Source organism: Cynocephalus volans, chromosome 7 (assembly GCF_027409185.1).
Source record: "Cynocephalus volans isolate mCynVol1 chromosome 7, mCynVol1.pri, whole genome shotgun sequence".
Classification (NCBI taxonomy): Eukaryota; Metazoa; Chordata; class Mammalia; order Dermoptera; family Cynocephalidae; genus Cynocephalus; species Cynocephalus volans.
The window spans coordinates 146,415,835-146,443,733 of NC_084466.1; the positions used below are offsets into that span (position 1 = coordinate 146,415,835).

General features: G+C 39.4%; 1 protein-coding gene across 2 annotated transcripts; it reads left to right on the plus strand.

Annotated features, from left to right (window-relative positions):
- Positions 1–1,726: 1,726 nt before the first annotated feature.
- LOC134382463 (pancreatic triacylglycerol lipase-like) lies at positions 1,727–27,047 on the plus strand. Of its 2 annotated transcripts, XM_063103010.1 has the most exons (13): positions 1,727–1,772; positions 2,904–3,077; positions 3,977–4,083; positions 6,005–6,139; positions 7,293–7,404; positions 11,117–11,236; positions 11,350–11,469; positions 17,984–18,102; positions 20,780–20,909; positions 22,023–22,131; positions 22,781–22,943; positions 23,198–23,208; positions 26,984–27,047. In XM_063103010.1, the coding sequence occupies exons 1-13, from the start codon at positions 1,727–1,729 to the stop codon at positions 27,045–27,047; spliced, it is 1,410 nt and encodes a 469-aa protein (XP_062959080.1). The 2 variants fall into 2 exon arrangements, with proteins under 2 accessions (XP_062959080.1, XP_062959081.1); XM_063103011.1 differs by lacking the exon at positions 23,198–23,208 and having other exon boundaries at positions 2,904–3,058; positions 3,961–4,083; positions 22,781–22,945.
- Positions 27,048–27,899: the final 852 nt, after the last annotated feature.

The window sequence follows — 27,899 nt, forward strand, 5'->3', positions numbered from 1 at the left end:
TAAAGAGTTCATTAGGACTGGATCTAGGGGAAGTCATTCATCCAAAGCTGACATGAAACACTGCTGAGTATGTGCCATTCCTTTCTTAGATTTTATCACATTTGGAAAATTGAATCTTCTTGAAACATGCTAAAATTTGAACCTATCCCAGTTTTCAAAATAACTCCCCATAATCTCTAGTCCTTGTTTAGAATTTAGAGAATTTCCTAATTCTGTAGACTATATTGAACAAAAGTCACCCTAATTGTGTCTTTAATTTTGTACCATCTAAAATGCCACCTTGGAAATTTTGTGTGAATTGTTTGGTAATGCACACAAAATGTACATTACATCATGGTGCACCCAGAGTGAACAATGGCTTCAGTAGGATATGACTGTAGGGTCAATATAGCATCACCATGACTACGTACTACAGAGATGCAAGTCTTCAGTTCTTAGAAGATTCCGGATGGTTTTTTGGTTTTGTTGTTCTTTTTGCTTTGAGTAAAAGAGGTCCCACAATTCTTTACTGTGAGACTGTGCAGGCAGTTGTTACTGTATCAATTATGCAAAATCAATTGCTTTTCATATTCATTCCCTCATTTGTTTATTCATTCAACAGGGATGTGTTGAGGACCTGGTATGTACTAAGTACTGGGCTAGATACTAAAATGTGACAAGACCCAGAGAATTATAACCTCTCCGAGCTTCGGATCCACAGTTGATTGGGATGGGTCTCAAGAGAGAAAAGTTGTAAGGTGAGGCATTCTTAGAGGAAAGCGAACTATCTTAATAGGACAGGCTACACAGTTCTGATCTCTTAAAATGATGGTATCCCATTGCAATCTTTCTAAAACTTACTTTACGTAGTTTATCACGAACCACAAACAACCACGTCCTTTTCTACTAAACACATCTCTTTCAGATTGTTTTTCCTATACCATTTTGTTCCACGTTGGGTTTTTTTTCACTCTTATTCATAATTTCATCTGATCATGGGGTCATCGATTTTACATCTATGCTTTCAACATACCAATTCCTTCTGTCAGCTTGTTTATTCTTTCTTCCCTGTTATTGCTGAGAAATAACTTAATTCTGTTGCCTACCAAAATAGAATATCAAGTGCTTTCATGGAAGGAGTAAACTCTCATGAAAGATGGCTTCTATTTCACTGTATTTTGATAGTAAGGCAAGGTCATACAAAAACTGTATGATATGGTAAGCTGTTAGTATTTATTTCCAAGACTGCTGTTATCAAAGCTGTGAAAACCATTTAGCTTCATCCATGCCCATAGATTTGCACAGAGAATTGTAAACTAAAAAGGGGATTGATTAAAACCTTCACTGTAAAGAAATTGTGGTGATTCTGAACATTATGTGACCAAATTGAGGGAACTTTTCATATCTACCTCTTTCTCATCTTCCCACAAGTGTTATGGAAAACTTTTCCTACTCTATCAATTTTGGTTTATCTATGATTAAAATTAGAAATACATCCTTGGAACGTTCCCTCTTTTCATTCCACTTTTCCATGGTACTGTTCCAAAGATAAGGTTTGCCTATAAAAGGACCTTTCGTTGCTATCTGGTTATGTGCAGACCCTGACGCAACTGCCAAGGTGAGTCAAAAATATATTTTTTTCCAGGAACTTACCCATTTTCCCCCAGAGGTCTAAATAAACTTAAATTATTCCAATAACTTAAAAACTTATCTAGCCAGACTCAATTATGTTTGTAACTTTACGTAGATGCTGCTACTCTGGACACTGTCACTGCTGCTGGGAGCAGTAGCAGGTAAGAGAAAATATGTATGTGGAGCTGGGAGAGACTCACTCACTGCTCAGTACTTACGAGAAGGGCTATGACAGCTGAATTCAGGCCACTGTGAGGATGAGGAGAGTGAGGGAGACGCGTGATGAAGAGCACAATCTACGGTGCCCAGTTAAACATGATTTCAGATGAACAAGTATTTCAGACAAACGACGAGTATGTGGCATATTTATACTAAAAAAATTCATTGTTTATCTGAAATTCAAATTTAACTTATGCTTTTATTTGCTAAATCCACTAACCCTAGCTCGGAGTCAAGTGAGCGGTTTGAATCCTGGTTTTACCATCTGCACCTGTGCCCTGAGCAAATATCCTTTACCCCTCTGTGCGTCCCTATCTTTATCTGTGAAATAGGGCTATTAACATCACCCCCTCACAGGATAACTGTGGGACTTAGGTATGACAAGTAAATTGTCTTGCCCAGCACCTGACACGTAGTAAGATTCTGAGAAATGCAGCCCCCACAGCAGCTACTACCCTTACTCTTACTATGAACCTGGAATCCATCATCCTCGAGAACTCTGCCTTTGAGTTGTTCCTTTACAGGGTAACACTCAAGCCTAGAGTTCTGTCAAACTATGAAGTTTTGTTTGATCATTGACAAGCAATGTCTTTGGCACAGGAATCGAGGGCGCCCCTCGAACATAGGCCAGAGATCTAAATACTCAGCCAGAGCGGAGATGTAAAGTTTCAGCTCTTGCATGAGACTTAACTCTCTCTCCATTCAAAGCCCAAAGCCAGATGGTGGCTTGTCACCAAGGCCTGGGGACACAGGGAAGCTTTTTTATTGGGTCCCAAGATCTCAAGGGAGACATCTGAGTTGAGAAGATAAAACAAGTCCCAGCAAGGACTGAGCAGAGACACAAGGGAAGCCAGAAGTTCGTACCTGCTGAAAATGAGGACCAGGAGCTTCTCTTTCACAGGGCGCTGCTTTTTGAAGCTGTTTTGTTGCGAGTGTGTGGCAGAAGGGCATTTGGGGATGCAGAGGAGACAATGTGCCATGAAATATAATTTGATGCATATTACGGCAGAGAGACCATTGAAAGGAGCATTCTGGTTAAACTAATATCCCTGAAACACTTCTGGTGATTGCAGGAAAAGAAGTCTGCTACGACAGACTCGGCTGCTTCAGCAATGAAGAGCCATGGGCAGGAACAGCGCAAAGACCCCTCACAGTATTGCCCGATTCTCCAGAAGACGTCAACACCCGCTTCCTCCTGTACACCAACGAGAACCCAGACAGCTATCAAGTAAGGACGCTCGCTGATCTGGGGACTAAGTCCCATCTGTTCTATGTAGTCAGGACACTGAATATTCGAGTCTTCCAAAGACAAAAAGTCAGATGGTGGCATTTGCACCTTTGTAGACTTCTAGAGTAGTGAGCTTAAGTATTATTGTACGTAACTTGTTTATAAAAGGTCCATGTACTTCATATTGTTCTTGTTCTACCTCCATGGCACCGTTTAATGACTATTCTAAATATGGGGGTGAATACATACGGGGGTACTTCAGAAAGTTTGTAAAGAAATAGAATTAAAATATAATATGTATCTTCCCATGAACTTTTTGAAAGACACTCATATATATTTTATATATGTTGATATAGGTGGATTATACATATAAGTAAAATATAAAATCTCCCTATTACATATATACATATACAATATTATGTGATTATTTATATATATATATCATATATATTCACATCTCTTTATATTAGATAGATAGTTCAATAGATTGTAGATAATAGTAGGGTTCTTCAAAAAGACCAGGAAAGAGATGAATTATCTTTTAATTTCATTTTTCCATCAACTTTTCGAAGGACCGTTATATACTTAGGTACATGCAAACACACACACACACACTCACACACACACACACACACAAAGCCTTTCACTGTGTGGAAATAGCATTTTTACAACCAATATTGCAGCAGACATATTATCCCAAGTTGAACAACTGAAAACTGTTGTGATGCCTGGGAATGGTTTTGTGCTGACGATTGTGAATGGTTCGATTGTAACAGGAGAATCCTGAGCCACAAGGATCCGAATCCCAGCCATCCTTTCCCGCCTACCATGTTTTCATATATAAATGGTTCTATTGCAAACTATATGAAACTTCACAGGAAATATTTTTCTCTACAAAACAGGAACTTGCTGCAGATTCCTCGACTATCAGTAGATCCAATTTCAAAACAGATAGAAAAACCCGCTTTATTATTCACGGATTCCTAAGCTCAGGAGAAGGAGGCTGGCTGGCCAATTTGTGCGAGGTGAGACGTGGTCATCACTTGAGGGAAGGTTGTTTCCAGTGTGATAACTAACAACTGGTAAAGCGCTGGCCTCAACAGAGGACAGATGTGGGTGACCATGGCATGGACAATGAATGCTCACACCCCTGCTGGGCCTGAGCTTCCCAGGGGAGGTCCAGGAGGTGGTGGTGTGGAGAGGGGGCCTGGGACAGTCAGGCGTTTGCTGGCTCCTGGTAGTGGTTATTTCAGAACCAATGCGGAGGTGGATCAAAATTTGAGCAACAGAAGCTGCCATACAGGTGCATACCAGCTGCTTAGAGGCCCCTGTTCTTCATTAGCTTCTCATTTCATATGAGGACCCAAAAGCTCTTATTTTGCCTGAACTAACTCAGATTTTTTCAGTGTTCACTTGCTATTCTGTGATCTCCTCTGGCAGCATACCTAGGAAAACTGTAGGATTTCATTTCCAGCTTCTGACGTTTCAACAGCAGTAAATCTAGTTTATTTAATTTGCCCTTGGCTATTGCCCTGTGATGATAAAGAATTAAAAGGCAGAGAAGCAAACAGAATAAATTTTGCTAAACTGCTGTTGCTTGAGGAACATTATTATTGATTATTTATTTGCGTATTTATTAATGCATTTTATAAAATTTCTATGGCCACCTGTGGTACAAAGGTGTAGTCATTTCTTCAAGGTGTCAAGAAAAAGACACAAAGGTACTCCTACCTGGAATTAAAAGGTCCCATTTAATTCCAAACATATGACTCAAGCCGACAGCTGAACCAAGTCAACTCCAGAGCATATTCATTGATCCTGAAGACAGTTGAATAGTCCAGAGTCATTCACTTCAGAAGTTCAGCAGTAATTAGTAAAACCACAACTTGTCTTCTAGAATAATTTAAAGCTGATGATTATTAGGAGGAGAGTACGACAGATTTCTACACAACAGTGAAGAAGAAAATGTGACTTTTAGCTCAAAGGATTATAGATTTTCTAGATGTGCGTTCAGTTTTCTAGGATCCCCTTCTTTGTTTTGATTGGGCTTTGACAACACTTTGTACTATGATAGAGGATCAAGTGGATTAAACTAGAAAGCTAAAGTTTCCAGATTCCTGACCTGATTCTATCCAAGCTAACCATGACATTAACAAATCATTTCTCTGCTTTAGATTTTTCTTTTTGTAAAAGGAAAGAGTTGGAGATGATTTCTAAGATTGCCTCATTATTCTCAAACACTTTTTGGAAAAAGGTGAGGACTTATATGAACACTCACTCAAACAAAGAAAATTCATGCCAGAATTAACATTCATGAAACCATAACTGACCCTCGTCAAACAAATTTTTTAGTAGGTATCTGGTATACTATGTCTTTATGTAAAAGAACTCTTCAGTGATGTGCAATAAAATATGTTCATCCATTGTGGAAAAGCTTACTCCTTTATTTTCTAAGTATGTCATTAAGGGGTCCTAATATACTCTTTCATTCATTCAGCAGATTTTATTGAGAATCTATCTACTATGTGCTAGAAACTAGGCACTGAACATATAACATGAGGATACAGCAGTAAATGGGCAATATCCTTGAGGGCATCCTAATAAGGGACAATGTTGTCTTATGACATTTGGGATGCTCTAATGAGACAATACATTGTATCACATTTCATGCATATTTCCTGAACCAAAAGTCTATGCATCTGTTACAGTAGAAATCCCAAGAATCCAGTTTCCACTACGGCAAACCTCAAGTTTAGAGCCCATGTTAAACTTTAGTAGGGATTCCGTATCCATAATAGACTAGAAATTTTGTTCACTGGTTTGGGGGAAAAGTGACACGATATTGTAGAGGTCAAGGAGGGAATTTATCCTAGTCTTCCAATGGGTTGATTAAAAATTAATAAAGACAATGAATTACTGGCCTAGTTATTGTGTCTCTCCCACCAGAACATATTACAGGTGGAAACCGTGAACTGTATCTGTGTGGACTGGGAAGGTGGCTCCCGAACTACATACTCAAAGGCCACACAGAACGTCCGGATTGTGGGGGCAGAAGTGGCATATCTCGTGGAATTTCTTCAGGTAAACTCCCTGCGAATTGTATAAAAGCCCATACACATCACTCTGAATTCTCTTTCCAAAAAATGGCTGTAGCTCTGATGATTGGTAAAGACATTTATCTGCTGAGATACTGCTTTCCCCTTGATTGAGAAGAAAAATGCATAAAACATCTAGATTTGGACTTTATCAATAACCCTAGTTAGAGCAATAAACTAGTTCTTTTTAAAATAAACTTATTTAAGTGACTAGGTAGATTATCTATACTTAATTCCACCACTATTTGTTTTGATTTTACCAGTGATTACCAAGTTGACATAGCAAAGTCAATTCCAAGAGTAAACTAGGTGTTCAGTTTTAGTTTTGGTTTTTAAGAGAAGCACATTGATAACAAGCTAACCTAGTTTGTTGATCAAAAACATAACAAATGTAATACTTAAATGTGTTTTAAAAAATTGCTATCATTATTATTTTCTAACCCAAATACTTGCTTCATCATCTCTGGGTAACAAGTCCTCACGTCTGTCAAGGGTTCTCTGTACATAGAAAAACAGCAAAGTAGGTCCCAATTTCCACAAGTTTAAAGTTAAGCCCATTTCCATTTTTCTTTATGAGTATAGGGAAAAAAATATGAAAATCGATTGCTCTGAAGGAGCACTGCTGTAGATTGAATTGTGTCCCCACAAAACTCACTGAAGCTTGAATTGTGTCCCCCAAGTTTTGTATACTAGAAAGTTGCCCCCACTGTGACTGTTGAGGGTGGGAAATCCTATTATGGTCATTGAAAGGTGGGGCCTTGAAGAGGTGATTAGATTGTAAGGACCGTGCTGTAGTGACTGGGTTAATAATGGTGGTCAGGGGTGTGGTTCTGAGGGCTTTAAAGAAGAGATAGGAGAGCTGCTCTCTGTTCTCTGTGCTTCAAACATCTTGTAACGTGAGACTCCTGGGTCAATGTCACCACACCACATGGAATTTGGACTTCCCATGCTGAGAAACTGTAAGCAATAAATTTCAGTTTTCTTTATAAATCAGTTTCAGATATTTTGTTAAAAGAAACAGAAAAGGACTAATACAGGCAGTGCATATTCTTAAAACTCAGGTTTTTGGAGGTTCTCCTGTGCCCATCTTGAATTCTGCCATCCTTGAAAACATTCTCAAGAGCTTTTCTTTCCAACAGTCCTCATTCGGGTACTCACCTTCCAACGTCCACCTCATTGGCCACAGCCTGGGTTCACACGTTGCTGGGGAGGCTGGAAGGAGGACCAATGGGGCCATCGGACGAATCACAGGTTGGTCAAAACAATGAAAGCTGCAAAATTAGACTAAATGTAGCCTATACAGGGTCAAAAATGAAATACAGGGTGGAAATGTGGTGTAGCCCTGCTGTTTACCTTTAAACATTTTCTGCATTGGGCCACATGATCAGAAATCAGTATGTTCTGAGGCCTTGTGAGTTTTTATTGGTATTGATGTTTGGTAACACAGCGCTCTGTTTAACATGTAATTATACCACATGTGACTATAATGTGAATTAAGAACATCCCAAGATCTTATTCATATCTATTTCCCTGTTGTCAGGTATTCACAAAGGACAAGTTTTGTTAATAGAATAAACAACAGAAATACTAGAATCAATAGAATTAAACCCAAAGACCTCAAATTTGCATGATTAATTTCATTCTGCTACTATAGCAGTTGCTAATGAGCCCAAACCTCATCAACCACAGCCCCAGAGTTGTGTGGTGCAGGTGGTGAGACTACCCTGAGTTACCAGTTCTGTGTGCTTCTAATTAGGTAAATACTATTTTACAAACCTCAGACAGGCTGCATTTTGACAGTGGGGTCATAGGTGGACATGCAGGTCCTAAAACAACCTGTAAACTTATAAGAAAAATGTTGCTATCCTGGATCTGAGAGGTGAATATTTCAGGGGATAATCACTATCCTCTTCCATCTTCTTTTTGTCTCTGATCTTTTAAATACTTTAGATAAGTTGATTACGTTTGGATGGGGGAGAGCACATTTTAAATTCCTCTCTGTTAATTTGCTGAATAGGTGTTCTGCACAGAACATACTTTACCATATTCTGTAAGTGTTTACCACAACCTGCACAGCAGAACCCTGGGATTCAAGGATATGTCCTCAGTGCCAGTGAAAGCCAAGGTCGTTTCCCTCACGGGAGTTTGTAGTCTAGTGGAGACTCTTTTAACCTGAATATCTTTTAGTCCAGTGTCTCCCAGATTGGACTCTTGTCTTACAATTGCTGCTGGTGACCAAGAGTATTCCAGTGACTCAGTATCTATTGGGAAAATAGAATAATTTAATCAGGCCCCCCACCTTAGGCCCAGTTGGGGGTGGTGTGGTGCATTCTTTGTAAGCAAGTTGTGTGTGGGTGGAGTTAGAGTGCATGGGCAGCGCCACCACCTGGCTGGCATTTACTGTCTCGAGCATCTGCTCCATGTGCCCATGCTTTCCAACCTATGGCTCCAAGGACCTTTTTGCCAGTTACTAAGCTCATAGACCTGCATATGAAGGGTTTGTGACCCAGTCTGGACAATGGGCTTGAGGGGTCTGTGAGCTCCAGACCCAGCCCTAGCTCGACAATTGGCCCAGTCAGTAGGATTACGGGCAGGTAAAATAGCTCAACGATTGGCATAGTCGTAGCAGGATTCTGAGCAGGTATGGGAGCCAAAAGCACTTGGAAGAAGGAGGAAATGTGGCTACTTTTGAATATGCTCTGCCCTATGGCCACCTTCCTGTTGGCCGGGATTTGGTTGCTGCTCACTGTATTGCTAGGCAGCGTAGACCAGGCACTACAGCAGAAAACCCCTTGGGAGGGGGAGGAAATGTGGCTATCCTTGAGCATGTGGTGCCCGATGGCCACTTTTCCGCCGATCGGAGCCTGGCTACTGCTCACTGTGCTGCAAACTGATCAAGATTTGCAGCAGAAAGCAGAGTTGTTGGAAGCATGGATGATTATCCTGGAGGACAACATGCAGTGACTGCCCACTCCTGCCTCTCACACCACGGAAGACAACAAACCCAGTGGGGAGTTGGGGGAGATTATGTGTCTCCTGGAATGACCTGCTCATTAAAGTGAAGCACAAGCAGCCTATGGGACCTAGGGGTGGATTGTGTAACATGCTCTGGAGACAATATAGTAAATGCATGTCGCATTTGTCTGAAGACAGAAGGCTCATGGGGTGGCACTTAAACCCGATGGCTGGCTGGGTGCTGTATAAACCCGAGAAAGCAGATGGCTCAATGGGTGCCATATAAACCCGAGAAAAGAGTGACTAAGCCTCACTTTCACGTGACCCAGGGATTAGTATCAAAGGATAATCATCAGGTGTCTTTGATATGTCAGTGATATTGAATGTTAGCATCCCCAAATGCAGTTGTTCAAACTGTGGGTGAACACTGAAGAACTGCCCAAGACTGAGAGTGAATAGTCAGTGTAAGTTGAACTGATCCAAGTAATTCAGGAGCCAAGGATGGGGCAGCTAGATGCTAATAGTCAAGACAATGAAAAGGCCCTGAGGGTGTTTCAGAAGTTTGGGAGGGTGCTCCTCCCATCACAGAGGCCTAGGAGAACTGAGTTTCTCTGGAGGACAGACCTGGGCACTGCTGCCCTCGGCAAACTGCTCCCTGCATCCCAGCTGCTCTGGCTGAAGCAATCCTGCCTCAGCACCTCCGAAGATCAAAAGCTGAAAACCTTGGTGGCATTCACATTGTGTTAAGTTTGCAGACCAGCAGTATGTGACAGCAGTGGAGGTGTGGCAGCCTCCACCTAGATATCAGAAGATGTATGAAAAAGCCAGGCGACTCAGGTGAAGACCTGCTGCAAGGGTGCAGCTGCTGCAGAGTTCATCTACAGAGCAACGTGGAGCACAAAAGTGGGGTCAGAACCCCCACAGAGAACCCCCACTAAGGAAATGTCTAGTAGAGCCAGGATGGTGGGACTGCCACCAGGAGCTGAGAACCATGGAGCTGCTGGCAGTGTGCAGCGCCAGCCTGGAAAAGCTGCAGGCACCAGGGCAGCTCAATGGGCTCAATTGGCGGAGCTGTAGGAGCAAGGCTGCCCAATGCTTTAGGGGTCCAGGTGCCCCAGTGTGCTTAACGTTTGCCCTGTTTGGGCTTTGAATTTGTTTGGGGCCTGTTTTTCCTTTCTATTCCTCCCTTCTGGAATGGGAATGTGTACCCAGTGCCTGTCCCACTGTATCTTGGAGGTAGATAAACTTGTTTTTGACTCTTTACAGGTTCATTGCTGCAATGAGTTTTGCCTTTAGTCTCAGATGAGACTTTGGACTTTTGAGTAGGTGCTGGAACAAGCTAAAACTTTTGGGATTGGGATGGAATGTGCAATATGTGATATATGTGTAAGGGTCATCTATCCTCTCTAAGGGAACATCGTGGAAGATTCTGAATGCGTAGATCGTACGGCAAGGAACCCTGAAGGGGTGGATTGTTGGGAAAATAGAATAATTTAAGCAGGCCCCCTCCCCTAGGTCCGGGTAGGGGTGGTGTGGCACATTCTTTGTAAGCCAGTTGTGTGTGGGTGGAGTAAGTGGGCATGGGTGGCACCACCACCTGGCTGGCATTTACTACCTCAGGCATCCGCTCCACACATCCATGCGCTCCAACCTACAGCTCTGAGGGCCTTTTTGCCAGTTACCTAGCTCATGGACCTGCGTGTGAAGGGTTTGTGACCCAGTCTGTGAACCGGCTTGAGGGGTCTGTGAGCACCAGGCACAGCCCTAGCCCGACAGTATCCATAAATACATGCAAATTCTATGGTTTGTCCAAAATTCACCTTAAAGCAAATAGCAAACTAGAGGCAGATTTCCCTTCAGAACAGGCTAAGGTAAGGAAGAACTCCTTCCTGTTTTTCAATGCATGACTCATGATTACAGCCGATTCTTGCACTCAGTTCTGGAACTACAGAAGAAGGTGCATGTGCATGACCACTCACAGATAATTAACAGCATGTATTTACTTTAGGGTTGGATCCAGCTGAGCCTTACTTTCAGGACACCCCTGAATTAGTTCGATTGGACCCCAGCGATGCCCAATTTGTGGATGTAATTCACACGGATACTTCTCCCTTTCTCCCCAACTTGGGTGAGTTCCTCAGTTCAACCTCCTAGAGGGTTTTTGAGTCCATACACTGAGTATTTTAGAGTGTCTTGTCTGCACATTAGTATAAACCTTCCCTTGTTTTTAAAATCCTTCAGGGTTTGGAATGAGTCAAAAAGTGGGCCACCTAGACTTCTTTCCCAATGGAGGAGAAGACATGCCCGGATGTGGTCACATCTTTCGCTCTACAGATATTAATGCAGATAAGATGGAGAAAGGTAAAATAATTATGTGTACAAAGAGATTTTCTTGGTGGAAACTTTGAATTTTGTTTTGTTAAACTTGCTAAATACTTTGGAATTCCACAGGTCTCAAATTTTGTATAACAAAGAACTTTTTTTTTTTTGTCTTTTTCGTGACCGGTAAGGGGATCACAACCCTTGGCTTGGCGTAGCCCGCACCGTGCTCAGCCAATGAGCGCACCGGCCATTCCTATATAGGATCCGAACCCGCAGCAGGAGCGTCGCTGCGCTCCCAGTGCCGCACTCTCCCGAGTGAGCCACAGGGTTGGCCCTAACAAAGGACTTTTAATTGTATCCCAGAGATATAGGTTTGATATAATCCCATTTGTCTATTTTTGCTTTTGTTGCCTGTTTTCTTGAGGACCTCTTCATAAAGTCTTTGCCCAGGCCTATGACTTAAGTGTTTCTCCTATGATTGTTTTAGTAGTTTCATGGTTTTGGGTCTTGCATTTAAGTCTTCACACATTTGAGTTGATTGTATTATATGGAGTGATCGGGATCTATTTTCAATCTTTCGCATATAGATGTATATGTTTTCCCAGCACCATCTATGGAAAAGACTGTCCTTTCCCCAGTGAATATTCTTGGTGTCTTGGTTGAAAATTAGTTGGCTGTAAATACAGGGCTGTATTTCTAGGTTTTCTATTCCATCCCATTGGTCTGTGTGTCTGTCTTTATGCCAGTACCGTGTTATTTTTGTTACTATAGCATTGTAGTATATATTGAAGTCAGGGAGTGAGTGCCTCCAGATTTGTTATTTTTGCTTAGAATTACTTTAGCTATTTGGTCTCATGATTCCATACAAATTTTAGGATTTTTTTTTTCTATTTCTGTGAAGAATGTCATTGGTATTTTGATAGAGATTACTCTGAAACTACAGATTGCTTTTGGTAGTATGATCATTTTTACAATATTAATTCTTCCAATCCATGGACATGGAATGTCTTTCCATTTCTTTGTGTCCTTTTCAATTTCTTTTATTACTGTTTCATAGTTTTCCTTGTAGAGATCCCTTGCTTAAATTTATTTCCAGATATTTTTTGGTAGCTGATGAAAACAGAATTGTATTCCTTATTTATTTTTTATTTTGTTTGTTATCGGTATATGGAAGCATTACTGATTTTTGTATGTTGATTATGTGTCCTGCAGCTTTACAGAATTCATTTATCAGTTTCTATAAGTTTGTTTGATGAAGCTTTTAGGGTATACTCTATATACGATCATGTCTTCTGCAAACAGAGACAATTTGACTTCCTCCTTTTAAATTTGCATGCCCTTTATTTCTTTCTCTTGTCTAATATCTCTGGCTAGGACTTCCAGTACATGTTGAATAAGAGTGGAGAGAATGTGCATCCTTGTTTTGTTGCAGTTCTTAGAGAAAAACCCTTTAGCTTTTCCTCACTGAGTGTGGTGTTAGCTGTGGTTTTGTCATATAGGGCCTTTATTGTTTGCAGTACATTCCTTCAATTCCTTGAGGGTTTTTAGTCAGAGAGCGATGTTGGATTTTATCAAATGTTTTTCTTAATCAATTAAGATAATCATATGGTTTTTGTTCTTCCTTCTGTTAAGTTGATGTATCACATTTATTGATTTGTGTTTGTTGAGCCAATCTTAAATGACTGGGATGGACCCACTTGATCATTGTGAATGATCTTTTAAATTTGCTACTTGATTCAGTTTGTTCGTATTTTGTTGAGGATTTTTGCACCTATGTTCAACAGAGATATTGGTCTATTGCTTTCATTTCTGTTGTGTCCTTGTCTGATTTAAGAATGAGTCTGTCAGAATTTCCTGCTTTTCAATTTCTTGGAAGAGTTTGAAAAGAATGAACATTCATTCTTCTGTAAATGTTTGCTAGAATGTAGCAGTGAAGCCATTAGGTCCTGGGCTTTTCTTTAATGGGAGACTTTTAATTACTGATTCGGTCTCATTACTTGTAATTCAAGTTTTCTATACATTCTTGGTTCAACCCTGGTGGATTTTATGTGTCCAGGAATTCATCGATTATCTTTAGGTTTTCCAATTTGTTGGCATATATGTTTATTGATGATAATGTCTAATGTTCCCTTATATTTCTGTGGTATCAGTTGTAATGTCCCCTTTTTTCTTTCTGATTTTATTTATTTGAGACGTTTCTCTTTCTTTCTTGATTAGTCTAGCTAATGGTCATTAATTTTGTTCATCTTTTCCAAAAACCAACATTTTGTTTTCTTCATGTTTTCTATTGGTTTGTTTTGTTTTGACCCCAATTTTCTTTGTTTCTGCTCAGCTCTTTATTATTTCTTTTCTTATACTAATTTGGTGCTTGGTTTTTTCTTGCTTTTCTACTTCCTTTAGATGCATCATTACATTTTTCATTTGATATCTTTCCACTATTTTGATGTCGGCATGTATTGCTGTAAACTTCCCTCTTAGTACTACTTTGGCTGTATCTGATAGGTTTTGGATGTTATGTTTTTGTTCTCATTTGTTTCAATAAAATTTTTAACTTACTTAATGTCTTCTTTCACCCACTGGTCATTAAGAAGCATATTCTTTAATCTTTATAAATTTGGATAATTTCCAAAGATTTTTTGCTATTATTTCCAGTTTTATTCCTTTGTGGTCAGAGAAGATATTTGATATAATATCAATTTTTTTTTTTTAGTTTGAGAATTATTTTGTTGCTGAGCATATGGTTAATTCTAGAGAATGTTCATTGTTGAGTGGAATGTGCTTTCTGTAGCTGTTGGATGAAATAGTGTTTAAATGTCTGCAAGGTCCATTTGATCTACACTACAATTTATATCTAATGTTTCTGTGTTAACTTTCTGTCTAGGTTGTCTGTTCATTGCTGAGAGTGGGGTATTCAAGTCCCCAACTATTATTGTATTGGAGTCTACCTCTCCCTTTAGATCTAGTAATATTTCTATTATAAATATGGGTGCTCCAATGTTGGATACATCTATATTTACAATTGTTATGTCCTCTTGCTGAATTGACTTCTTTAAAGTTGTGTAATGACCTTATCTCTTTTTACAGTTTTTGACTTAAATTCTGTTTAATCTGAAAGAAGTATACCTACTCTTGTTTCTTTTGGGTTTCCATTTGCTTGAATTATTTTTTCCCTCCCCTTTGTATTTTTTTAAATTTTTGATTGAATTAAAATTGATTATACATATTTTGGAGGTTCAACATTGAGATATGTTGATCAAATCAATATTACTTGCATATAAATTGTTACAAATAGTTATTATTCTTTATGCTCCTTGTCCAATCTCTCCCTATCTCTCTTACCCTCCCCCCCCAATTACCCTAGATTTCTTCTCTCCTTCTGAAAGAATAATGGTTACTCTATTGATTTGTTGCCTAGATGATCTGTCCAATGCTAAGAGGTGTGTTCCCCCAATATTATCATACAGCAGATGCTTCTTCTGTCACTCCGAAATGGGTTTTGTGGAGAGAGATATCCTCTTCTTTTCTTTGACTCTGCTAATGACTCCCCTTGTGTCAATGCACTCCAGTGGCTGGCAGACAATCTGCATGGTGGTTGTGGCATCTAGCTGCTTTTGCAGCAGCCATGGTTATTGTGGGGGCTATGGTGGGACATCCACATGGAGGTGATGTTTTTGGCATGCTCCTTGGCGCTGGCAGTGTGCCTGGTTGTGGAGAGTGTCTGATCCCTGGCTCCATCCCTTGGGTCCCCGGGCAGGCCCCAAGGTGCTGGCACTGCGGGCCTGGTTGTGGGAGGGGGGTCGAGTCCCCTTCTCCAAGCCCCAGGGCCCCGGGTGGGCCCCAAGGTGCTGTTGTGGTGTGCCTGGTTGTGGGTGGGGATCTGGTCCCCTTCTCCATGCCTCAGGTCCCTGTGCGGGCCCTGAGGTGCTGGTGCAATATGCCTGGTTATGGGAGTGGGGTCCAATCCCCTTCTCCATGCCTTGGGTCCCCACAGTGCTGGAGTGGCATGCCTGGTTGCAGGATGGGGTCCGGTTCCTAGCTCCAAGCCTCAGGTTCCTGGGTGGGTCCCAAGGCACTGGCAGTGTGAGTGGTTGTTGGCACGGGTCCTGCCCCTGGCTCCATACCTCATGTATCCTGGTGGGCCCCAAGGCACTGGTGGCGTACCTGGGCCAGAACTAATTTTTTGTCCTTTTCTTATTTCTAACTCAGGCGAACTTCCTGTGGGAACTAGTACTTGAGCTGTGTGGTTGAGCTAAATTGTTGCTTTGCTGCTGTTTGCCTAGGGAAAGCTTTTTGGGCAGCTCAGAGTTTAATGGTTGACCTTATAGGTACTTCCAGCTCTTCAGAGACTTGGTGCACCTGGGTTGTGTAGAAACTCTGATCTGGGCCTTAGTTTTTTCATCAAACTGCACCCCATGCAATTCTTCATTCTGAACCAGTCTCCTTCGAGTGGCCCTGTGCTGATTGGGGGGTGGGTCACCTGTCCTTGTTGTGCCCCAGTGTTCTCCTGGTCGGCCTGTGTCCCCCATCACCCATGCTCCAGACACTTCCCATGTAATGGGCCCTGCACCAGTCCCTTGTGATGACTCACCGGCCTCTGAATGGCTCCCCTTTTTCAGCTGTTCTGGCTCCTTGCTCCTGTGTGGGTCTACAGGAACCCTATTAGTGGTCTTGCTTTCCTGGGGACCACAAAGACCCTCTTCTCCCCTGCCACCTCCAAGCAACTCCATCCGAAGGGCACAGCTTCTGCTTCTGCCAGCTCTTGATCCATACGCTCAGCAGTTCCAGAATTAAAGTGGCCATGGCCCGAAACACTCAGAGCAGTTTTTTCTTTCTCTCATCCTGGTTTCTCCTGCCTTCATGAGCTCTGTAGGTCTCTCCTCCTCTTCGCTTGATCTCCAGTGTCCCGAGCTTGGCTGATGTTACATTTTTATAGTTGTAATTTGGTTGACTTGTGGGAGAGAGTGACACTGGGGACCGTCTATTCTGCCACCTTGACTAGAATTCCCTCCTCCCTTCACTTTCAATATGTGTATCTCTACAGCTTAAGCGAGTTTCTGGTAGAGAGCATATTTGGGTCATTTTTTTTTCTTTTTTATCTATTGAGCCAATTTATATCCTTTACTTGGAGAATTTAGTTCATTTGCATGCAAGGTTATTATTGATAGTTGAGGACTTACTCCTATCGTTTTGTTCATTGTTTTCTGTTTGTTTTATGTGTCTTTTGTTTCTTTCTTCCTCTCTTATTGTTTATCATCGCAGTTTGAGAGTTTTCTGTAGTGATGATGTTTGATTCCTTTCTCTTTCTCATTTGTGTATCTGCTTTCCCAGTGAGTTTAATTATTTTGCATTTTTTTCATGGTAGTTATTCTCCTTTCACTTCCACATGTGAGATTCCCTTCAGTATTTCTTGTAAGTCAGTCTTGTGGTGACAGATTTTCTCAGGTTTTATTTATCTGTAAAAGACTTTATTTATTTATTTATTTATCTATCTATCTATCTATCTATCTATCTATCTATCCATCCATCCATCCATCCATCTATCCATCTATCTATCTATCTATCTATCTATCTATCTATCTATCTATCTATCTATCTATCTATCTATCTATCTATCTATCTATCTATTTAATCTCCTCTGTTCCTGAAGGATGGGTGTTGGATATAGTATCTTTGGGGCATCTTTTTCTTTCAGTGCTTCAAATATATTGTCCCATTGTCTCCTGCCTGTAAGGTTTCTGCTGAGACATCTGCTGTTAGTATCTGGAGATTCACTTATATGTGACTTGATGCTTTGCTCTTGCTCTTTTTAGAATTCTCTCTTTGTCTTTAACTTTTTACATTTTGAGTATAATGTGGCTTGGAGAGTCCCTTTTTTATTTGAATCTATTTGGGGACCTTTGAGCTTCCTGCATCTCTATGGCCATATCTCTCCTAAGACTTGAAATGTTTTCAGCTACTGTTTGAATAAGAGAGTAGTTTCCTATGCCTTTTCCCTTCTCTTCTACTTTAGAAATGCCCATAATTCAAATATCTATTCACTTAATGGTATCCCATCATTCCTCTAAGCTTTTTTCACTCTTTTTCATTCTTCTTTCTTTTTTTTTTTTCTCTGACTGTGTAATTTCAAATTACCTATCTTTCAACTCAGAGGTGTTTTCTTCTGTGTGCTCTTGTCTGCTGTTGGCCAGAAATGTAGGTTTTCCTGGGAGAAGAGGACATGAAAAGACTACAGGAAAGAATGTATTTGCTGTCAACTTTCCAACGACCTAATTCAGGGAATACACTACTAAGCTATATTTACATCTATATGGACCAATCTTTTACTCCTAAAGATATTTTTCCATTTTATTTAGCTATGGCATTAGTTGTTAAATCTTTCACAGTATTAAAACTCTGATTGTATCACAAATCATAAATACACTTATTATTAATTTTGTTCTGTGATCTCCATTATTTCAACACTAATTAGAGAAATCTATTCAACAACTATATTCTGATCATAACCTTAACATGAAAAAATAAAATCTGATGTGGAATCATGTCTCACTCAAAGGAATTATTGACTCTCTGAGCTGTAATCACGGAAGAAGTTATGAGTTTTATACTGCTAGCGTCATCAACCCTGACGGCTTTGCTGGATTTCCTTGTACCTCTTATGAAGATTTCACTGAAGTAAGTAGACTCCAACAACCATTTAAACAGTTTTGTGACTGTCACTGCTCAAGACTTCTGTGGTTCACTGTATGTGACATAATGAATGAATGTTTATATGACAGTACTTCAAAAACTTTGTGAAAAATGGAATTAAAAGATAATATGAATGTTTCCATGAACTTTGTAATGACCACCATACTTTTTCAAATCTATTTATAAATTAAAACACACATGCATATTTTAATAGTCATAAATTAGAGAAATTGGTTCATAAATTGAAATTTCCCAAGTCTACCTTAGTCTTTATTACTTTCTGTATGTATCAGGTAAATGCTCATACTTGCTTTGAAAATAATCCTAAACAATAATAACACAAAAACCAGTTCATGAAAATCCAAGCTATGTATATACAATGCTGATGAATATGGAAGATATTTTTTAAATGCTGATATTTTATACCATATAATTATGGACAAGTGGACATTTCTGTTCAATCTTATAACTGCCAGATTGTTCGAGTTTTCAATTTGTTTGGTATCTTCTTGTCACCTAGGTTGGATTCTTATATATGATCTTCAACATGACATATCTATTTTCTGTTGTTTTTTATAAAATTGACTTTCATTTTCACTATACATATTTTCAAATCAAAATTTGTAATCTATGACATTTAACAAAGAGAATTTCAAGTAATGAACATGCCAGGTAAAGTCACACTTACAAAGGAGATATACACCTTAGTCATTAAGGGAGAGATCCAAATTTTGGTTTCACTATTAAGCAGCTGAATGACTTTGAGCAAAACTTTTCTCTAAGGAAGTTTTTTCATCTATAAATGTAAATGATAATGATGGACTCTATATATTTGGTAGGAAGACTTAATGAGAAGACATATGTTAATTTGCTACCTAAAGCTAAAAATATGATAAGCATTTAACAAATGTTAGCTGTTAGAGGGGAAAGTGTTCATATTTTATTCACACTACAGTTTGCATGTATAGCAAGAATGGAAACCCATCACCTCCTCTTCCTTTAGCTTAACTTTATTTTTATGTGCTTCCCTAATACCCAACATTAGGTAACAGGAAAAAGAAATAAAGACACCAAATAAAAAGCTTTAGATCTCATCAGATTGAAACTTAGTCTGACTCAATAATATGAACAGTCCTTTCCAGTGATACTCAGCACTTTAGAGATGAAGTCTGGGGCTCCTCTTTTCTTCTGCCCTGAGCATTGCCCTCAGAGAGCTTTGGCCATTTCTCCCCGAATGCAGACCCTGAGACTCTTCGTTAAGCCCCACATCTGGTGCATTGATCCAGGAGTCTGCCACTTGCCTCCTCTCTGGAGTGGGCTTGCCCCTGTATAGTGGGGCGCCTATCCTACCAACTCTGTTTCTCCCTCCCCATCTCTTTCTCACAATTACTTGATCCAGAAAGAAAGGACATTTTCCTTTATTATATGTCTTCTCCAGACCCCAGCCTCATAATTAAGCTTTAAAGTCCAACTGGGGCATTTTCTCTCCACACTAGGAGAATTCTGGGGTCTGAATCCCTCAGGCCTTGACATGCTAAATGGGAGCTAAAGGAACTGAGAAAAGCCTGACTTTTCATCCTATTATACTCCTAATGGTTTCTATTGTGCATATCCAAAGCTGATCATTACCTCCTGTTCTTTTGTTCTGGGTCTTTTAAAAATAAATTCTCACCACCTTGCAGAGAGATGTCTCTCTTAGGGCAATATAGAGAGACAAAAGAGAAAAAATAAATATATGACTATGTATAGGAGTCCCTGGTTATTGACAGAGGATTGGTTCCGGGGCTCTCCCCCTCATACCAAAAACTGCTGATACTTAACTATCTTGCATAAATGGCATGGTACAGTCAGCCTTCTGTATTCATGGGTTCCACATCATGGAAGCAAACAACTTCAAATTGAAAATACATGGAAAAACGGTCTATACTGAACATGTACAGACATTTTTCTTGCTCTTATTTCCTAAACAGTACAGTGTAACAACTGTTTTTATAGCATTAACGTTGTATTAGGTATTGTAAGTACATCTAGAGATTATTTAAAGTATAAAAAAGGATGTGCTTTAGTTATATGTAAATACAATCTTCCCTCAGTATCCCTGGGGCATTAGTTCCAGGACTTCCTTGGATAGCAAAATTTGAGGATGCTCAAGTTTCTAATATAATTGTGTAGTATTTGCATATGATCTATGCACATCCTCCCACATACTTGAAACCATCTCTAGATTATTTATCATATCTAATACAATGTAAATGCTATGTAAATAGTTGTTATACTATACAACTTAAAATTTGTGTTGTTTTCCATTGTTGTATTGCTATTTAATATTGTTTGCTTCTTGGTTTGCTTAGGATACTTTTGACCCCCAGTTGGTTGAATGTATGGATACGGAACCAGCAAGTATGGAGGGCCAACTGTATCTATATAAGTTCCCCCGCTTTGTAATTTTTATAGTATTATGCTATTTTTACAGTGAAATGGATGATTTATTGTTTTAAATAATGAGATGCACTGTTCAATTTTGCTACTAGGACACCATTAAAGTCCCCTTTGCCATCAGGACAGAAGTGACTTTAGAATATTTGAGTTGCATCAACATGTAGGAAAAGCCAGTGCAGTAATGAAAGAGCACCCTCATTCATTGTTTCTTTGTTTTCACTAGGACAAATGCTTCCCCTGTCCAAGTGAAGGCTGCCCTCAGATGGGTCATTACGCTGACAGATATTCTGGGAGGACAAGTGAAGTGGGCCAGGAATTTTATCTAAACACTGGTGATTCCAAAAACTTCCCTCGTAAGTTTCTATTTTATTGACCTTAAATTCTGAATGCTATGTTTTTTATCATGTACATTGAAAATGTACAAAATTGGTTTTCTATGCAAAAGCTCTAAATACCCCTCCCCAATGTGGAAGAAAGCTCAATGTCGTGCTCATGATAATTATGGTTAATTTGGGTGGCAGACAGAGTTTGAGGCCTGAACTATTAATGATACAAAAATAAAGTTTTTCACATTTGACTCTGGTGCTAAATTCAGGCTTCCTCTGTCTCAGCCTCTTTGTTTTCAGTCAAAAGTTTCACTGAGCAAAATTCTGAAGTTTTTGTACAAGCAGAAAAGAAATCCAGGACAGAGAGAGATGGAGGAGGTTGCGGGAATTGAAAGGAGTTGACAGTTTCTAGAGATATCTAGGACTGTAGAGTGGATGGGTGATGGGAATTAGAGGATGTGAGAACGGTGAGGCGTGAGGACAGGCTCCAGGTTTCCTTTGTGAGTGACAGAGGAAAAAACTGATTTGGATGAGAGTCACTGGGGTTAACAGAATTGTACAGTCTAAGGACAAATTTTTCCCTTCCCCAATTTGGCCTAGATTAACTCCAAATGGCAAAAACTGATAGTTCAATATTGGCCAGTACCACTGGAAATTTCTTTTGATTACCACAAATTAATACATCTCGAATGGCAATGGAAATTTGAATTATCGAATTTAAAAAGTAAATGTATATAATGTGGACAAAAAGATGACAGTACTCTAAAAGTGGGTGATCTATAAAAATAAAATTGACAGAAATGTCATACTCTACTATTTTTCCACTACCTGTTCACTTAAAGATCTTATAACACTCAAGAACATATTGTTAGGTTAAAAAATGGAAGTAAATGTATTATTTAGTCTCTTGGCCTGGAGAAAACATCTATTAAGTTTGGGAAGATTTTGAACACCCTTCATTCCCCAATACCTGTCCACTGAATATTTAAGAAAAGGAATGTCTATGACTATTTCATCAGAAGAATTACCAACAGCAAATATAAATAATTCAACATTCAGCAGTCATGGGATCCGAATTAACTTGTTTTCTGTTTCTTTTTTCTGCAAGCTGACGTTTTGCAAAAATCTTTCCCCATGCAGGTTGGAGGTATAAGGTAACTGTCACACTGTCTGGGAAAAAGGTTACAGGACATGTGCTAGTTTCTTTATATGGGGATAAAGGAATCTCTCAGCAGTTTGACATTTTCAAGTGAGTAATATATTACTCTAAGCTTCTTAAATGTTGGAATACTGTGCATGTGTAATGTAAGTTATCAACATAAGAGTTTCTTTATTCATTACTATATGGGAGTAGAGTACTGTCATAATAAAAAGGAAGAAATTGTTTCGCCCTCGCATCTTAATGTATTTCAGTACTCTGTTTCTAAATTTTTCTCTGCTATTTCCTGAGAAAACTATTAATGTTTACTTTGATGTTTGGCCTTTGATTGATAGTCAGTAAAAAAGTATCCTACCAACAAAACAGCTGAAATAAGATAACATAATGATGTCATCTAAGAAATTATAAAACGATTGTGACTAAAACATGTTTGAAATTTTATTAAAGATGACAATAAAGTAATATGAGTCATTGATGGCAAATGAACTGCTACTGAGTCAACATACATGTCTGAATTTGCATGAACATTTAGAATGACAGCTCATTTGGTTAGAGTACAGTATTGTAACACCGTCAAGGGTTCATGCCAGCCTGCTGCCAAAAAAAGAATGACAAATATACAACCAATCACCTTACCTAGAGATATGCACTCATATATGTATATATTTACATTTAGGGTTGTTTATATGTGTATTTGTGTATGTTCACAAATGTTTCTGTTGACTTCTTAACTCCCCAGGGGCTCTCTCAGCCCAGACACTACTCTCTCTAAAGAGGTTGACGTGGATGTGGAAGTTGGGGACTTGCAGAAGGTGAAATTTCTTTGGTATAACAATGTGATCAACCTAACTCAACCCCAAGTGGGAGCATCCAGGATCACAGTGGAAAGAAATAATGGAGAAGTGTAAGTAATGAAAATCAAAAGGAATTTGAAATATTAAGTTTTTATTCATAATTCTGTTTCCACTAAAAGTCTACTTCATGTTAAACCTCCTACATTGATTTGCCTACAACCTAGTCACAGTTGCTTTCTAGTACCTTTGTCTCTATAGGAGAAAGTAGAGACTTTAGGGAAAGAACTTTGATAGATTTGTAAAGAAGCGTTTTGTTATTTGACACAAATTGTTAGAATGAGAATCTGGCTTCATAATCCTAGGAGAAAACAATGTTTTATTTGGCAGCTGTGCCTTGTGCTGTGTGTGCTTAATGCGTGCATCTTCCCCAGACTTCCTGGGCTCGCTGAAGTTCCACTTGCATCTTCAGGAACACACTTAACTTCTCAGGGATGGAAATAGGCTGTTCTGTATCACTGGATTTCTCAGTGAAGACAGACATCCAGGAGACCAATCCTTTTTTCTAACCAAGACTGTAGTGTACATGAGCCAAAGGATGTTTACCATAGTAAACTACCAAAAGAGCTGATCTGGTGATGATTATAATAATAGCAATATTAGCCCATACGTGTTGAGTATTAAGCAAATTCTGAAGCAAAGCCCTGTGCTTCTGTCATCATGTCGTTTGGTCCTCATAAAAACCCAATGAGGAGACTTTTATTTCTGCAAAAGATGGAGTAACAGAGACCAGATTTACCTTCCCAATGGAAACAATAAAAAACTCAGACAAATACATAAAACAACAGTTTTCAGGACACTGAACATCAAGCAATAAAAAATGCCTGAAAGACAAAAAAAAAAAAAAAAAAAAAAGGTGGAGGCTTAATAATTGTCCCAACTCAGTGCCTTGGGAGAGTTTCCAGGATGTGGCACAGGCAGCAGATATTTAGGCAGAGCCCAGTGGACTCCTTAAGTTGAAGAGATAGAGCTAAGAATCCGAAAATCCAAGGAAACTGATTTCATGGGACAGCATACCAGAGAGGAGAGAGCTGCAGAGGGAGATCCCAGCGATCTGGAGAGTCCACTGAATACTGAGCAGAGAGCTAATCAGCACATTTGTGAACAAACTAGCCAAGGCCAGTGAAATATCCATTTGGAGGGATTAGAGAAAACAGTGTCCAGTGTTCTTGCATGAATGGGAAAAGTACTTGTTTCCACCAACCACACTGGGAAAGCTTATATTTAAAGGACATTGGATAGAGTATCTAGGAAGGTCTTGCCTCATAATGGAAAATAACTATCCTAGACTGAGCAAGACCTGAAATGAACAAGCTGTTTCTAAGTAGCTTAAATGCACCCCAGAACAGAGCACAAAAATATTTATACAGATACAAAACTATCCGGCAGAGAACAAGATAAAATCCATCCACGATAGCTGACTTTGACTCAAAGATTCTCTTCCTACGAAGAAGCAGGAAAATACGACCAGTAAGAGAATAGTCAATCTATTGACAACAAACCAGAACTGACACAGATAGAAAGAGTAGCAAAAAAAGGACATAAAATAATTATTAAACTTGTATTCCGGGCCGAGCCCGTGGCGCACTTGGTAGAGTTCTGCGCTGGCAGCGCGGCGACGCTCCCGCCGCGGGTTCGGATCCTATATAGGACTGACCGGTGCACTCACTGGCTGAGTGCCGGTCACGAAAAAACGACAAAAAAAAAAAAAAAAAACTTGTATTCCATTCGTTCAAAAAGGTCAGTAGAGCAGGGCATATATATAAAAGACCCAAAGTGAATTTCTAAAGATGAAAAATACAATGTCTCAAATGAAAACTACAGAATGCAATTAACAGCAGATTAGACATTGCAGAAGAAATGATGAGTGAACTTCAGCACGTAATAGAAACAATCCAAAATGAAGCACAGACGGAAAGAATCATTTTGAAAATGAAAACGTCAGTGACCTGTGGCACAACTTCAAGAACGCTAATTAGCTTGTCTTTGAAGACCCAAAGGAGGAGAAAAAAATATATTGGAAGAATAATTGTTCTAAAATTTTCAAACTTGGTGAAAACTATAAATCAACAGATCCCATCCAAACTCATCAGAAACATAAAGAAAACACAGCAACACACCTCAGAACCAAAATCTCAAAACCAGCTATAAAGAGAATATCTTAAAGCAGCCAGAGAAAAAAGAAACATTACGTATAGAAGAGTTAAGATGAATATTACAGATTTCTCATCAGAAACGATGCAAGCCAGAAGACAGCGGAACAACATCTTTAAAGTGCTAACCTAGAATTTATACCCACAAAAATATCTTTCAAAGAGAAAGGTAAAATGAAGACTTTTCAGACACACCAAAGCTAAAAGAATTCATTACCAGCAGGTCATAGTACAAGAAATGTTAAAGGGAGGTCTTCAAGCAAAGGAAAATTATACCAGTTGGGAAAGAATCTACAGAAAGAAATTAAGAGCACATTTGTAAATACATGAAATTGTTAAATACTGTTATTTAAGTCTTCAAAACTAATTGATTATTTAAAAATTAATGCCAATATATTGGGAAGGGATTATAATATATGTATAAATAAAATGTATGATAACAGTTCCATAAAGGACAAAAGGGTAGAAATGTAAATATATTATTAGAAATTTCCTATACCATATGTAAGTTGGTATAATATCACTTGAAAGTAGAAGTTGATAAATTACAAGTATGCGCTATAATTTCTAAAGCAACTGTTAAAATAACAAAACAAAAAAAACTATAGGTAATAAACCATCAAAGGGGATAAAATGAAATAAAAAAAAAAACATAAAACACAAAATAAAACATAAAAAGAAGTGAAAGGAAGGTTGGCCGCTTAGCTCTGTTGCTTAGAGCAGTAACATAACACAAAGTCCAGGGTTCAGATCCCCGAACACGCCAGCTGCAAAAAAAAGAGATAAAAGAGAACAAAGAACATAGAGGAAAAATAGAAAGATAATAGACATATCAAGAATCATATTAAATAAAAATGGCCTAAAATACACCCTTGGTTCCATTCATCTCCAATTCTAGACAATTCTAACTACTCTATGGTGAGAGCAGGTCAGTTGTTGCCTGGGAAAAGGAAGATGCGAGGGGGTGGGAAAGAGGAATTACAAAGAGTAGGAGAAAATGTTTAGGTCGTTGGATAAGTTTACTACCTTGATTTTGTTGATGGGTTCAGAGGGGTGAATGTGTGAGAGAGAAAGAAAACATCAGTTTAAATGTGGAGTTTATTATAGATCAATTGAAGCTCCAATAAGCTGTTAAAAAAAAAAAAAAGCCTACCCTGTAAGGCAGGTGCTATTATTTTACAGATAACTCAGTGAAGGCTCAATGCCAGAGTCAAATGCAGGACGTTTGACTCCAGCAAGTTCTTTAGTACTGCAAAACAATTCCAGTTCACCTTCATTCATATATAGATACTGTGTGTCCTTCATTTCTTACGTCCTTTATTAAGATTAGTTTTCAACCTCTAATTTACCATGTACAAGGCTTCCAGCCATAAGATCACATGGAGGATCACAAAGATGAAGAAAAGCATTTCTGACCACTTTTTATGGGCCAGGCACTGTACATATGCTACTGTATTTTATTAAAGAAAATTAGCTCCACAGCATCCTAAATGTTAATCAGTCTCAATGAGAAAAATCAGTCATTTCTGTTCAATCACTGAACTGAAATGAGAATGTCAGCCAGCACAGCCTCGGGACCTCAGAATTCTCACGATGGGCTGGTTTCTTGTCATGCCGTTGACTCTGCTTCTCCTCAGTTGCATTGGTTGACATGTGCCACGTGATCAGTAATGGCTTTTAGGATGTGACAAATGAGCCCTGCCCATTCTTTGGGGTGTCCAGTGACAGCTGCTCTCTCCGCTATTGCACAGCCATAAAACAAAACAGGGAAGGAGAATTCGGTCGTCCGTACAGGAGGTCTTCCCTCAGCCGATGTCTGGTCTGGGCACAGGGGGTGTCCCTCGCTCAGACTGAGCAGGAGAGCAGAGCTAGTCCTCGTGCTCAACACACCAAAGGTGTGCCAGGAAGAGGTGACTGTGTGTTGTTTTCTCTCCACAGGTTCGCCTTCTGTAGTGATGATACCGTGGGGGAGGACGTTCTGCTAACCCTCACCCCGTGCTAGGAGGCTGCTGACATGTGACCGCTGACTCTTACTGCTAATAAATCTAGTGGTGAACCAATACGTTCCTTTCTTTTGTCATCCATGCCAATTATTTCCAAAGAAACTTTGGATAAAATGATTAAAATCCAAAATTTGTTGTTGGTGTGAAGAACCACAAATGACTGTTGAATTTTGCTACATATTGTGTGGCATTTGAGCTTGAGAAACTGTTTACATGACACTGTCATGTCCATCATTAATATTACTGATATCATTCTGATCACTTAAGGCAGACTCGCATGGCCAAAATGACACCCTTTTGGTTGGCCCACATGGAAAGTACCAACCTTTGTTGCTTTTCCCATCATCTTTAAGTTCTGTGTCTGCTCCTAATCAGACATCTCAGGGAACATGACACATAGATAAGGACTGGACAGATCCGAAGCTTCTTGGCTAGTGTCCCTGCTTTCAGTGGGGTTCCCCCGGGTCCCTGTCCTCTATGCAGCCTGTTCGATTTTTCTAGATGTTTTTCAAACATCTTCCCAATTGTCCTCAGGACAGAATTCACATCCCTTCGTGAGCTTTGTAAGGTCTCTCTTTATCTGGTGCTCACCTTGGACTCCAGCCTCATCTCTCACCCCGTTTCTTCTGGATCTCTATGTTTTGGCTTTGACCTTCAAGACAGCCTGTATCTCAGAAGCTGTTGGATATTTGCATGAACTCTTTCTCTTCTTAGAATGTTCGTTTTTCTGTCTTCTTGTCTAACTCCTATTGGTTCTTAAATCTGTGTAGGTACCACTTCTTCAAGGAAGCTTTACCTAACTTCCTTTACTCACACCCCTAAAACTGGATAATGGGCTCCCCCACAACACT